At 45.9% G+C, this 15,110-nt stretch overlaps 2 protein-coding genes across 2 annotated transcripts; both read left to right on the forward strand.

Annotated features, from left to right (window-relative positions):
* Window positions 1–2,948: 2,948 nt before the first annotated feature.
* On the forward strand, window positions 2,949–5,642 carry LOC140133930 (forkhead activin signal transducer 3-like). The gene is made up of 3 exons (XM_072154619.1): window positions 2,949–3,416; window positions 3,630–3,734; window positions 4,986–5,642. The coding sequence occupies exons 1-3, from the start codon at window positions 3,147–3,149 to the stop codon at window positions 5,640–5,642; spliced, it is 1,032 nt and encodes a 343-aa protein (XP_072010720.1). The 5' UTR covers window positions 2,949–3,146.
* Window positions 5,643–10,433: 4,791 nt separating this feature from the next.
* EXOSC4 (exosome component 4) lies at window positions 10,434–14,629 on the forward strand. The gene is made up of 3 exons (XM_072154620.1): window positions 10,434–10,721; window positions 10,900–11,106; window positions 14,141–14,629. The coding sequence occupies exons 1-3, from the start codon at window positions 10,551–10,553 to the stop codon at window positions 14,510–14,512; spliced, it is 750 nt and encodes a 249-aa protein (XP_072010721.1). The 5' UTR covers window positions 10,434–10,550; the 3' UTR covers window positions 14,513–14,629.
* Window positions 14,630–15,110: the final 481 nt, after the last annotated feature.

Here is a 15,110-nt window from a genome sequence, read left to right on the forward strand (position 1 = left end):
TGCCCACAGAGATACCTCAGAGAGCCATCGCTGGCACCAGTGCCATAGGTTCGCCACCACTGCAATAGGTTGATATTTTCTGGGCTTATAGAGGTGAACCTAGACCAGTGGTGGTGAACCTATGGCACAGGTGGCACTCCGAGCTCTTTCTGTGGGCACCAGGTCCATTGCCCCAGCGCACCAGACAGAATTTTCCTGCAGTTCCAAGCAACTTAAAAGATGCGGCTTTCCGTCATATTTTGATACTTACTTGGGACTGTAGGGAGAGGGAGAATGAGTAGACAGGGCCGAATTATCCTTGGAGGACCTCCTGCTGGACCCATGATTCCCTGTGTACAGAGGGAGACTGGAAAGAAGCTACAATGATAAAACTCTTACATCTTTCTATTGTGTTGCTGTCCACAGGAGGCCAATATCATTGAAAGTTGTTGAACAGGGAGCAATAAGTGACTGCTTTAATTTTTGGTTGGCGCCTCGCAAAAAATAAGGGGGGTTTTGGGTTTCTTTTTGGGCACTCGGCCGCTAAAAGGTTCGCCATCACTGCCCTAGACTATGTATGGCTTGTTCTGAAGTGACACCGTTGATAGAGTTTACCAGCCCAGTGGATGGTAAGATCTATAGAATGAAATCACATATCGCATGCAAATCCACAAACGTGTTATGTCATATTAAATGTAATTCATGTGACAACTTATATGTAGGTTGTACTGTTAGGAAAATTGAAACTAGAATTTTAGAGCATCTAAATGTTATAGCCAAACCCACTGGGAGTGATGTATCCGGCGCTTCACGACACTTTGTGCATGAGCAGAATAGTAACACTAAGGATTTTTGTGTTTTTGGACTGGAGAAACTCCAGGAGGAGTCCAGGAGGAGTCTGATACAACACTGGTTACTGAAAATAGGATTTTCCTATTAGACTATTACATTTGAACAGATTTGGGGTCTGCGGCTGGTGTTCCGGGGGCTACACTTCTTATAGATTGTGTCAGGCAACAATTTAATATGTTAAGTAAAAAAAAAAAACTACTATCCAACATCTACTGCTACAATTGTGTGTAGATTCTACCTCGTGGCCAAGTTTGGTGCTTCATTATTTGCATTGTTCTTTCTTTGCTGCGTAGGTGGAGGGAGGGGGGGGGTTTATAGGTCATATTGGGGATATTTTTCTTTTTTGTTTTAATTTTTATTTAAAAAAAAAATGGAAAATGTCTGGATTTAAACAAAAAAAAAAAAAAATCAAAACCATTTCCTAATTTTACCTGCGCTGTCAATTATTCCATTACAGTCAATTAGAGACGACAAGTACGTGTTTTGGAACAGTCACTGCCACATCTAGAGACGATTTTTGTTCACTTCACAAAAAAATTCTCGAATTTAAAAAAAAAATAAAAAAATTAGAAGATGCATCAATGTCCTTCACAATGACTGGTGCACTCTAATATGAAAGGGGGGGGGTCTCTAATTGTCTTTTTTTTAAAAAAAAAAATGTTACATTTTTATTACTTTCATCAAAATGTTAAAGATCATTCAAAATTACAATAAATCTGTTACAAAACATTCACAGATCTTCTGCTTGATAAATGACTTTCGGAAACATTACAACCTTTATACCCATCCCCCCACCCCCACCTAAGCCTAAACAAACAAAAAAAAAACCACTCTTCGTGACGGTCTTCCCCTCTCTTCTCAGATCTTTGATTCCTTCCAGATCTGCGCTTCCATACAATCAATTCTTATACTGGATTCCTATCTACTGATTTTCCCCACTAGGTTCCGCCAATAGTTAATATTATACAAGATTTTATTGTATTAAAAGTATAACATACGCCCCTCGCAGGGGGATCTCATACAAGTTATATTAGAGTGATACAGAACCAGCAACTGTATTGAACAAACTGAACAAGTGAATGGGGGCGGGGGATGGGGGAGGGCAAAAATATCCAGGTTTTTTTAACTCCTTTCCAGTCTTTTATCAAAATCCGGCGGCCCAGAAAAAGCTGTTTTGATACTAATATTTTTTTAAACTTTACTAAGTTACTAACTCCACCGTGTAACCCAGAAGGCCTACAATTGCTGCGAACGGCAGGTCCAAACCAATATTTTTCTTAATGTCTGCAAAGATTTTACGCCAGAACAATGACGACGGGACAGAACCACAACATATGGGCACTATCCGCTGGCACGGGGGAAACACTAATCTGTTCTCCATCCTATTTTGAATGTTATATATGGTGAATAATACACTCTATACAAAATATTAAAATGTATACAGGCGGGCCCCTACTTGAGAACACCCGACTTACATACGACCCCTAGTTACAAACTGACCTCTGGATGTTGATAATTTCCTGTACTTAGCCCTAGGCTACAATGATCAGCTATAACAGTTATCACAGGCGTCTGTAATGAAGCTTTATTGTTACTCCTGGTTTAATCCTGGTTCTTATGACAACCCAACATTTTTAAGATATAATTGTCACAGACTCAAAAAAGTTTTGGCTGCTTTAATGAAATTTATACAATTTTTACAATTATAAAATATACAGTTCCGACTTACATACAAATTCAACTTAAGAACAAACCTACAGACTCTTATCTTGTCCTTAACTAAATCTTTCCTAACTTTGGACTTTACTGCATGTAATTTACCTAAATTAATCTTCTAATTAATCTCTAGTACTAAAGGGCCAATGTGATGGACATTCTGCAATTATCCAATGCAAGTCCAATGAGTTGAATTGCCATTATATATATATATATATATATATATATATATATATATAACATATACACACACATATATCTATATATCTATCGTGTATATCATCATTATCTATGTGTATGATGGTTGTGGATGCAGCAGGAGGAGAAGATACATGGTATACACACAGTATATACATGCTATATACATGACAAAACACATTTACAGATGGTTCCCACCCATCACCTGGACCTTGTGTGAAGGCTCCTTGTTATTGTTTATACGGATAGAGGTTGAGGTGTTACCTGCAATTGGCTCCTCTTGTCCTGGGGGGCATTTACATAACAAAGTCATAGGTGGGGTGACCGTCACTTATCAAGACCCCATCCTGGCCCAATGTCACATCAGATTTAGTATTGGAATCTGAAGACACGAGCAGGACATGGCCTTCCCTTTCCATCCCTGGGAAACTCCCTACATGTCCCCACCGGAGCTCCCCATGGTGGAACGCATAATGGAAGAACCCAATGGGGGAACTACTACAGAGGTGGAGACTAACATCCCGCGGGAGCCCGACTCCACAGGGGACCAGAAGAAAAAGACTGGGAAGAAGAAAAACTACCAGCGATACCCTAAACCTCCGTACACCTACCTGGCCATGATAGCGCTGGTCATACAGAACTCCCCGGACAAGAGGCTCAAGCTCTCCCAGGTAAGAGGGGGACACATGGCAGAGTGAACTGCTTTGGCTTCTGTTGTGCGGCTCTTGGTGTTGAGGGGCTGTCGTTAAGGTTACGTTTTTTTACATTTGGACATGCAACAAAATATCCACCTGTGGGTGATTGTCTCCAACATTCTGGGCAGTGGAGTTCAGATTTGACTAAACGATCCTAAAACTGAACGTTTTTTCCTTATAAAATATCAGATTCTACAAGAAGTCGGCTCCTTGTTCCCCTTTTTTAAGGGCGATTACAAAGGATGGAAGGACTCGATCAGACACAACTTGTCTTCCTGTGAATGCTTCAAGAAGGTAAGAACTCACCAAGTGCAATGTTCTCACTGTATGACGACTCTGTATATACATACATTTGCTTTAAGACCCTTTTACTGAAGATTATTGTGTAGCGGCTAATGTGACGTAATGTCTCCTTCAACAAAAAATAAAAATCACCTAATTATGCAACCAAAATAAACCTAACATAACTTTTAAAATGTATTCGAAAGGAGTATGGTGAAGTATCAGTATCCTGAAGCTTCAGATACACCAGCTATGAGGAGAGGTCCTTGGCCTTGAATCCCCAGGTACCTTATTGTGTTGTCCCCTGATCTGCTATCACACAGATATAATGTACAGATAGGAGAGGTCTGACCTTAGGTCTTCAAACAAAGGCCGTGTCTGTGGACTATGGAAGACCCAACATGTTGTGATCCAATCCTGCTTGAACCCACTGGTTGTTACAAGATGAGGGATAGTTTGCCATTCATCCCCCCCCCCCCCCCCCCGGCTCTCTTGCTATACGAGTGACTCGGCACCGTTGGACATGAGGCAGCGGCTTTACAGATTTCATTAAATGAAGGGGTTTTTTTTCCGATTTTTCTAGTTTGGGCCAAACATGTCACGTCCGGATGGGAATTTGATTCCTAACTGACACCTACCCCCTGTCTTGACTATACTTCTGACCCAGCCCTGAAGATAGACCAATAACTCTCTGGTCGGAGAAGATGGCTTGTTGCCTTAGGGCATAATTGGGGTAGTGACTTCTTAAGGGTCACATAGACCTTTGTCTGTTTGCCACAAGGGTTTCTTGACTCTGCGTTTTGTGACGTCTGATCGTGTATGTCATTGTGTAACTCCTGCAAAAGAAACAAGCAGGACTGGATCAGGACAGGTTGGATCTTCCATAGTCCACAGACACAGCCATTGTTTGAAGTCCTAAGGTGAGATCACATCAGGGGACAACACAATAAGGTAGCTGGGGATTCAAGGCCAGTGTTGGAGAAAGACCCCTCCTTTTATGTGGTGTATTTGTAGCTTTAGGACACTCTTATACTTCACCACACTCCTTATGGACCATGGACCGAGGCTTTCGATAGGAGAAAGTGGTAGAGATACATTAATTTCCACAGTACAAGGTGAGGAGACTAAATACAAGTGGTGTCATCAGTGAGGATTTTGTTCTTCTGATCAAAGATCTGACATTTAAATATAAAAAATCTTCAAATATATTTTTTAAGTTAAAAAACCCCAAATATATAATCTTTTCATCTATTTGTATTTCAGGTTCTGAAGGATCCGCACAAGCCGCATGCTAAAGGAAACTACTGGACAGTGGATGTGAGTCAGATTCCTCTCGATGCCATGAAGCTGCAGAACACGGCGGTGACCAGGCAGGACGTCTACCCACATGACCTGGCCCCGTACATTCTCCATGGATGTCCCTTCCGGCCCTTAGATCCACGTAATCCCCATCCTGGAACAGAAGTCAATCCATTTAGGACAGAACCAGAAGCCTCCGCTCCGGCCAACCCTTCAGTGTCTGACCCAGCGGTGTCTTTCCCATCCATCCTATGGAACCTTCCCACCTCCTATTCAAAGTGCGTCGCCCCCAACGTGGTGGCCCCTCCGAGTGTCCATCCGCTCCTCCTGTATGCCAACTTCCCATCCATATCCCTGTGTAACTATGTGCCGCCCCCTACAACTAGTCTCCAGTACCAGGACAGGAGGGAGGCCTTCACCTCCAGCCTCCCCCCACAGTTACCTCTCCCACCGCAGCCTCTGGAGATAAGAAACCCGTCTATAGATTTCCCCCCCAACAAAACCGTGTTTGACATCCCTGTATACCCCCCACACCCGGGGTACATGTCCCACCAGGGCCTGTACAGGGATCACATGGCACACAGTGCCGGCTACCCTGGCTATATGTACCCGGGCTACTAAATGTGTGGAAGAGCGGCTCGTGTATATACATCACCTGTGTCTTGTGTGGGAGGAGCCACTCCTGTATATACATCACCTGTGTCTTGTGTGGGAGGAGCCGCTCCTGTATATACATCACCTGTGTCTTGTGTTGGAGGAGCCGCTCGTGTATATACATCACCTGTGTCTTATCTGTGTACATAATCACTTCTATCACCGAATACTTTTATTTATGACTTGGCATTTTTATATTTTCACTTAATAAATTGCATTTCACAATGAACAGGTATCATCGATGCTCCTTCAGGTGTACACGAGACACTACTAACACACAGCAGTGAATCTTCTACATTGTGTACCCTGAGGGCTGTGGCTGAGTAATGTTAGGGACCCTGCAGGATGCAACAATGTGACGGTGCGTTCCAAAAGCCACAACATTTTCTCTACAGCCAAATATCAGGAAGTGATTACAGAGGGATAAGATTTATTTAGAAATACAATTTTGGGGACAGTGAATAAAACGGAACCAGTTACAATTCTCTCGTATACACAATGGCGCTTAACCCACAAATCTTTGCGTTTTCATCTTTCTCCTTCCAAAAGCCGTAACTTTTTAATGTTTCTGATTGCATCGCTGTATGAGGCTTATTATCTGTGAGACAATTTGTACTTCCTCGTGACCGTAACTAATATACCGTACGATTCAACAGATAGCAGGAAAAATATTACAAATGTGGAACTGAAACAAAAAAAGGTTCCGGCTCTGATGATATTTACACAGAACTCCTATTTCCTCAAACTGAACAATATTAGTAAAAAAAATTAAGTGGTAAATGGGCAAAAATCAGCTGTTTAGGAAACGACTACTATTACCTACTTAAGGCCATCCTACTTACGACCCCTAGTTACAGACGGACCCCTCTGCCCCCTGTGACCTCTGGTGACCTCTCTGGATGTTACTATAGTCCCCGGCTGCAATGATCAGCTGTAAGGTGTCTGTAATGAAGCTTTATTGATAATCCTTGGTCCCATTACAGCACAAAACTTTGAAATTTTTTTGTTTTTTTTGGTCTGTAGTAACAATAATAAAATATACCAGATCTGACTTGCATTTAAATTCAACTTAAGAGCAAACCGGGGACTGGCTGTATTGTAGGATCGGGAAACTTGACCATTACGTGTAATTGTACCTAATGCCGTTCTGAGTCATTTAAATTAATTTAAGTACAAAACTTGGTTTCAGCTCAACTTCTTATAGAGCCTCATTCACACAGAAGAAGGACAGCACCTGCTCCGACTGCTTCTATGTCTATATCAAGGAAAATAGTAAAGAATGAGAAGAACTTCCTATATTCACACCACACCGGTCTATCTGCACTCAGAAAACAAAATCTTCCGATCCGATCTGTCCGCGCAGACTGATAACTCCTGGATGACACTATAAAGACTGAACACAGTGCAGGTAAGCCAAATACATTCAATAGGATTACTTTATTAAAATAGACTCACAAATATTCTATATTAAGATACAAGTCGGGACGACCAAGTCAGATCGGCCGCTATTTATTTCAGGAGTCTCATTAATAAAATACTCGTCCTCATTTACATACAATCCTCTGTTTACACCTGTCCCTGTCTCCATCCTGTCTCCACATTTACATCCTCTTACAACCCTGCGGTGAGGAGAAGAAGGAGAAGTTTATAGGAGTCGCCTCATGAAAACAACTTCTGGATGTAAAAGTTTTCTGAGCTTTTAGCCGATACCAGGGGCCAGAAACTTCCTACTGAGCCCCTCAAGTCCGTGTCCATCATCCAACACATGGATGGCATGTGTTGGTTTTCTATTTTTGGGATCACAAGTGTTGGGTCCCTTTATTTTTTTTTTTAGCACACCTTTATCTAGTAGAAAACTAGATTTTAAGATTTTATCCCCCCCCCCCCCACTTATTCATTCCTTATCCCGGATTTCTGCGGGATATCACTTCCGGAGTGGTGGTTTTCTTCCACTTTTCTCCCACCAGGTATGACACATGATGATGAGTATATATACTCGGTGATGATGAAGTATCACTGGGGATTAACCCATGATGTACTGCCATCCCCTATGCAAGGGGTAGCCCTCATGTGATGACACATGAAAAGCAACGAGTATAGTAAATCTGCTGCTCGGCATACAAGAGCATTGCTATCGCCTCGGTCTTCAAAAGATCCAGGGATCTGCCAATGATAGGGACCACACGCAGAGGACACCCATGGGGACCAGTGTTATATAGAACAGGTCTGGAGTTTTTTCCACAGAGCAGTGAAAATATGTCCATGTGCACGGGAGGATTTAAAGGGAACTTGTCAGCAGGCGAATCGATATGAAACCACAACAAGTACCTTGTGTGGCCGGTTGCACGTGTGCTGGACATGTCTTTATAAATTTAGAACACTGTCTGCAGCCCGGAAAATTTATGGTGGACGTTTCGCTTCCAGTCAGGGGGGTGGGGTCCTGGAAAAAGCAGTCATGGAGGCGCCAACCCTCATGGCTGCATCTTTACATAACTGCGCCTCCTCATCTCCTCTGCTTCGTGTTCTCTCCTTGGCCTGGCGCGGTCTCGTGTCAATTCTTGCGCATGCGCAATGCACCTTACTCTCTCCGCGTACACGCAGGGTCGGATAAAGATTACAGGGAGATTAGGAGGTGCAGTTATATAAAGATGCCACCGTGATGATTGGCGCCTCCTTGACTCCTATGCCCGGACCCCCTGACTGCCAGCGGACCCCCAATACAAGCACATTAATCCGGCTACAGGCAGCGATCTCCATTTATACTGACATGTCCAGCGCACAGGCAGCCGCCGTACAAGGGACTTATTGTGGCTTCATAGCGATTGGCCTGGTGACAGGTTCCCTCTACATAAATGGGTCAGATAAACAGTAACAGCCGTACGTGGCCTAAGGGCGCGGTCACATTGTGCGTTTCTGATCCGTGATTCTCACTAATCCGTTCTTATCTATGGGCGTTGTCAAATTTCAGTTTCTTTCCCCCGGGGGAGAAATATATTTTAGAACCTGTCCACGATTTTTCTTCCTCTCGATCACGAAGGCGAATGAAGGTCTATGAGTCCGCAAAAAAAACCTACAGGTGTGTTATCTTTTTATCACTGATGATGTTGGTGAACAAGAAGTTTTCTTAATTTGTGTTAAAACTTAATTCGATTTTTACTGATCGAAGCAGCCAAAAAAACTAAAGTAAAGCAGAAACAAAACGCAAGGGACGCCCCAGTGGAGCCACGGTCTACGTACAAGATAGGGTCTGGAGGTTTGTTCTTAAGTTGAATTTGTATGTAAGTCGAAACTGTATATTTTATAATTGTAGATCAAAAAAATATTTTTGCCCCAGTGATAATCGGGGTTTCAAATTTTTAGCTGTAATGTGACCGAGGATTATCAATAAAGCTTCATTACAGACACCGCACAGCTGATCATTGCAGCCGGGGACTAAAGTAACATCCAGAGAGGTCACCAGAGGTCACAGGGGGCCGTCTGTAACTAGGGGTCGTCTGTAAGTCGGGTGTCCTTAAGTAGGGGACGGCCTGTACTGAGACTATGACACCTGCTCATAGAAACATTAATCACCATTGGTGAACCCTCATCAAGCAGGCGGCAGCCTCAGTTACAGGGCTTACATTTTTAGGAAAATGCGTTTAAGTCTAAAAATGGGTGAATAGACTGAGGTTTAGGGTCAACTCAGATTCAAAAAAAAAAAAAACCAAGGTGGCAAACCACGAATTATATAAAGGCCTCCTGACGTGGTGCTACTAGACAGGAATATTATTTATTTCCTTATAATAACTAAGAAATTCTTGGATAAAATCTTGTTAAATGTAAGTCTCCACCTCTGAGAAAATCTTCCTCTCCCTCAGGTGCAGTTCACACAAAGCAGCATTTTCTATGATAAAACCTCTTATCGCTGACCACATGACGCGTCTCTGCGTTTTGGTGACTGATAAATGACTCGTCTCTGCGTTTTGGTGACTGATAAATTACTCGTCTCTACGTTTTGGTGACTGATAAATGACTCGTCTCTGCGTTTTGGTGACTGATAAATGACTCGTCTCTGCGTTTTGGTGACTGATAAATGACTCGTCTCTGCGTTTTGGTGACTGATAAATTACTCGTCTCTGTGAGGCGTCAGCACCATTTCCCTTCCTATATATAACATGTACTGTATAGGACTGGGCTCCGGCCCTGAGCACCATTACACGGGATGGACGGTGTGTGAGGTAAATTTACCTCATGAAGTCATCACAAGCTAAACCCCTGTTCACACTGACATCTCCCCTGTATAACCAGCATCATCCTGCAGTGTAATGGCCCCTACATGAGGGATTCTCCACAGTTATGTCCCCTCATACACCTCCAGCTCCCCTATCTCCCTGTCACACACTGCACAAGATGGCGCCGCTCCCCTCACAGCTCCCCTTATATACCCGAGTACAGAGCGGCCGCGGAGCCGGAGAGAACAGCGACACCTGGTGGTGGGAGGAGGGAACTGCAGCTCCTGCTGGACTCTACCATTAACCTGTGCATGGGGGTCTGGGGTGCAACCAATGCTGAGGGAGATCAGGGGGTGACTACAATGTTACAGGAGTCTATGATTACAGACACTGTTATGGGGGATGTGTATAGAGCAGTGCAGAGCTCTGGGTGGATAGTGTATAGAGCAATGCAGACATGCGCTCTACACACGTGGTGTCACATGGCCATGACATCACCGCAGGTCCATTTCATTTGGCCAGATCCCATCATAGTCACTCCTCCTCTCACTAGTCACATGGTCATGACATCACCGCAGGTCCTTTAGGCTCTGCCCACACACCCGGTCACATGGTTATGACGTAGAGACAGGTCCTGTGTCCCGGAGTAGGTCGGTGCAGCAGCATGGCGGGTCTGGAGCTGCTATCTGATCAGGGATACCGGGTGGACGGGAGGAAGGCGGGGGAGCTGCGCAAGATCCAGGCCCGGATGGGAGTGTTCGCCCAGGCCGACGGCTCCGCCTACATAGAGCAGGGGAACACCAAGGCGCTGGCTGTAGTGTACGGACCGCATGAGGTGAGGGGCGGGGTGGATGATGAGAGCTCCGCGCTGGAGGCGGGGCCTGAGAGTTCCGCGCAGGGGCAGGGCTTGGGAGGAGCCCTGCAGTCTGGTATATATATATCACACGCTGTGAGCTCTTCCCTCTGTTAATCACCTCTGACTTCGCCTCCGCCCTCCATGTTTCTCTCTCTAGATCCGCGGTTCTCGGGCCAAAACCCTCCATGACCGCGCGGTGGTGAACTGCCAGTACAGCATGGCCACCTTCAGCACCGGCGAGAGGAAGCGCCGCCCCCACGGGGACCGCAAATCCACCGAGATGACCCTGCACCTCAAGCAGACATTCGAGGCGGCGATCCTCACCCAGCTATACCCCCGCTCCCAGATAGACATCTATGTACAGGTGAGGGGGATACAGGCTATTACTCTCTGTTATCAGCCATTACATCCCGGGGAGAGGAGACTGTACAGGGGGGGATACAATCTATTACTCTCTGTTATCAGCCATTACATCCCGGGGAGAGGAGACTGTACAGGGGGGATACAATCTATTACTCTCTGTTATCAGCCATTACACCCCGGGGAGAGGAGACTGTACAGGGGGGATACAATCTATTACTCTCTGTTATCAGCCATTACACCCCGGGGAGAGGAGACTGTACAGGGGGATACAATCTATTACTCTCTGTTATCAGCCATTACATCCCGGGGAGAGGAGACTGTACAGGGGGGGATACAATCTATTACTCTCTGTTATCAGCCATTACACCCCGGGGAGAGGAGACTGTACAGGGGGAGGGATACAATCTATTACTCTCTGTTATCAGCCATTACACCCCGGGGAGAGGAGACTGTACAGGGGGATACAATCTATTACTCTCTGTTATCAGCCATTACATCCCGGGGAGAGGAGACTGTACAGGGGGGATACAATCTATTACTCTCTGTTATCAGCCATTACATCCCGGGGAGAGGAGACTGTACAGGGGGGGGGATACAATCTATTACTCTCTGTTATCAGCCATTACATCCCGGGGAGAGGAGACTGTACAGGGGGGGATACAATCTATTACTCTCTGTTATCAGCCATTACATCCCGGGGAGAGGAGACTGTACAGGGGGGGATACAATCTATTACTCTCTGTTATCAGCCATTACATCCCGGGGAGAGGAGACTGTACAGGGGGATACAATCTATTACTCTCTGTTATCAGCCATTACATCCCGGGGAGAGGAGACTGTACAGGGGGGGATACAATCTATTACTCTCTGTTATCAGCCATTACACCCCGGGGAGAGGAGACTGTACAGGGGGGGATACAATCTATTACTCTCTGTTATCAGCCATTACATCCCGGGGAGAGGAGACTGTACAGGGGGGGATACAATATATTACTCTCTGTTATCAGCCATTACATCCCGGGGAGAGGAGACTGTACAGGGGGGATACAATCTATTACTCTCTGTTATCAGCCATTACATCCCGGGGAGAGGAGACTGTACAGGGGGGGGGGATACAATCTATTACTCTCTGTTATCAGCCATTACACCCCGGGGAGAGGAGACTGTACAGGGGGGGGGGGGGGATACAATCTATTACTCTCTGTTATCAGCCATTACATCCCAGGGAGAGGAGACTGTACAGGGGGGGATACAATCTATTACTCTCTGTTATCAGCCATTACACCCCGGGGAGAGGAGACTGTACAGGGGGATACAATCTATTACTCTCTGTTATCAGCCATTACATCCCGGGGAGAGGAGACTGTACAGGGGGAGGGGATACAATCTATTACTCTCTGTTATCAGCCATTACATCCCGGGGGGAGGAGACTGTACAGGGGGGATACAATCTATTACTCTCTGTTATCAGCCATTACATCCCGGGGGGAGGAGACTGTACAGGGGGGATACAATCTATTACTCTCTGTTATCAGCCATTACATCCCGGGGAGAGGAGACTGTACAGGGGGGGATACAATCTATTACTCTCTGTTATCAGCCATTACACCCCGGGGAGAGGAGACTGTACAGGGGGAGGGGATACAATCTATTACTCTCTGTTATCAGCCATTACATCCCGGGGGGAGGAGACTGTACAGGGGGGATACAATCTATTACTCTCTGTTATCAGCCATTACATCCCGGGGAGAGGAGACTGTACAGGGGGGATACAATCTATTACTCTCTGTTATCAGCCATTACACCCCGGGGAGAGGAGACTGTACAGGGGGGGATACAATCTATTACTCTCTGTTATCAGCCATTACACCCCGGGGAGAGGAGACTGTACAGGGGGAGGGGATACAATCTATTACTCTCTGTTATCAGCCATTACATCCCGGGGGGAGGAGACTGTAGAGGGGGGGATACAATCTATTACTCTCTGTTATCAGCCATTTCATCCCGGGGAGAGGAGACTGTAGAGGGGGGGGGGGATACAATCTATTACTCTCTGTTATCAGCCATTACATCCCGGGGAGAGGAGACTGTAGAGGGGGGGGGGGGATACAATCTATTACTCTCTGTTATCAGCCATTACATCCCGGGGAGAGGAGACTGTACAGGGGGGGGGGGTACAATCTATTACTCTCTGTTATCAGCCATTACACCCCGGGGAGAGGAGACTGTACAGGGGGATACAATCTATTACTCTCTGTTATCAGCCATTACATCCCGGGGAGAGGAGACTGTACAGGGGGATACAATCTATTACTCTCTGTTATCAGCCATTACACCCCGGGGAGAGGAGACTGTACAGGGGGGGATACAATCTATTACTCTCTGTTATCAGCCATTACACCCCGGGGAGAGGAGACTGTACAGGGGGATACAATCTATTACTCTCTGTTATCAGCCATTACACCCCGGGGAGAGGAGACTGTACAGGGGGGGATACAATCTATTACTCTCTGTTATCAGCCATTACACCCCGGGGAGAGGAGACTGTACAGGGGGATACAATCTATTACTCTCTGTTATCAGCCATTCCACCCCGGGGAGAGGAGACTGTACAGGGGGATACAATCTATTACTCTCTGTTATCAGCCATTACACCCCGGGGAGAGGAGACTGTACAGGGGGGATACAATCTATTACTCTCTGTTATCAGCCATTACACCCCGGGGAGAGGAGACTGTACAGGGGGGGATACAATCTATTACTCTCTGTTATCAGCCATTACACCCGGGGAGAGGAGACTGTACAGGGGGGATACAATCTATTACTCTCTGTTATCAGCCATTACATCCCGGGGAGAGGAGACTGTACAGGGGGGATACAATCTATTACTCTCTGTTATCAGCCATTACACCCTGGGGAGAGGAGACTGTACAGGGGGGATACAATCTATTACTCTCTGTTATCAGCCATTTCACTATTGGCCTGGATACATTGTGGACTAAATGTAATTTGTCATTTATTTTCCCAATCCTCAGATCCTGCAGGCGGATGGTGGGAATTACAGTACGTGTGTGAACGCGGCCACACTGGCGGTGATAGACGCTGGGATCCCCATGCGGGATTATGTGTGCGCCAGCTCGGCCGGCTTCATCGAGGACACCCCTCTGGCGGATCTCAGCTATGTGGAGGAGTCGGCGGGGGGACCCCAGTTGGAGTTGGCTCTGTTACCCAAATCGGATCAGATTGCGTTACTGGAGATGAACTCCCGGCTGCACGAGGATCACCTGGAGCGCGTGATGGACGCCGCCAGCAAGGCCTGTAGGGACGTGTACGCGGTGCTGGACCAGGTGGTGCGCGACCACTTACAGGAGGTGTCAACGCTGATCGGGGACCGGGGGTCAGCGTAGATATAGATGATACTAGAAGAGGGAGGAGCAATGAACATGACATCATCACAAGTGCGGACTCCGCCCAGATTTATATATTTTTCTATATTTGGTTCAATAAATAAATGTTAAAAAGTGTTTTCCTTTTTTTACAATTTAACAATTCGGCTCGTCACAGCCTCCTCATAACTGTCCTATCATATTTTAGGATCCCATTCACTCTCTTTTTCCTGACACGTTATCTCTGGGCAGTGACATTTAATGTACACTCACCGGCCACTTTATCAGGTACACCTGTCCAACTGCTCGTTAACACTTATTTTCTAATCAGCCAATCACATGGCGGCAGTGCATTTAGGCATGTAGACATGGTCAAGACAATCTCCTGCAGTTCTCCCGAGCATCAGTATGGGGAAGAAAGGTGATTTGTGGTCTTTGTACGTGGCATGGTTGTTGGTGCCAGAAGGGCTGGTCTGAGTATTTCAGAAACTGCTGATCTACTGGGATTATCACGCACAACCATCTCTAGGGTTTACAGAGAATGGTCCGAAAAAGAAAAAACATCCAGTGAGCGGCAGTTCTGTGGGCGGAAATGCCTTGTTGATGCCAGAGGTCAGAG

The sequence above is a fragment of the Engystomops pustulosus genome, chromosome 5, assembly GCF_040894005.1.
Source record: "Engystomops pustulosus chromosome 5, aEngPut4.maternal, whole genome shotgun sequence".
In the NCBI taxonomy this organism is placed as follows: Eukaryota; Metazoa; Chordata; class Amphibia; order Anura; family Leptodactylidae; genus Engystomops; species Engystomops pustulosus.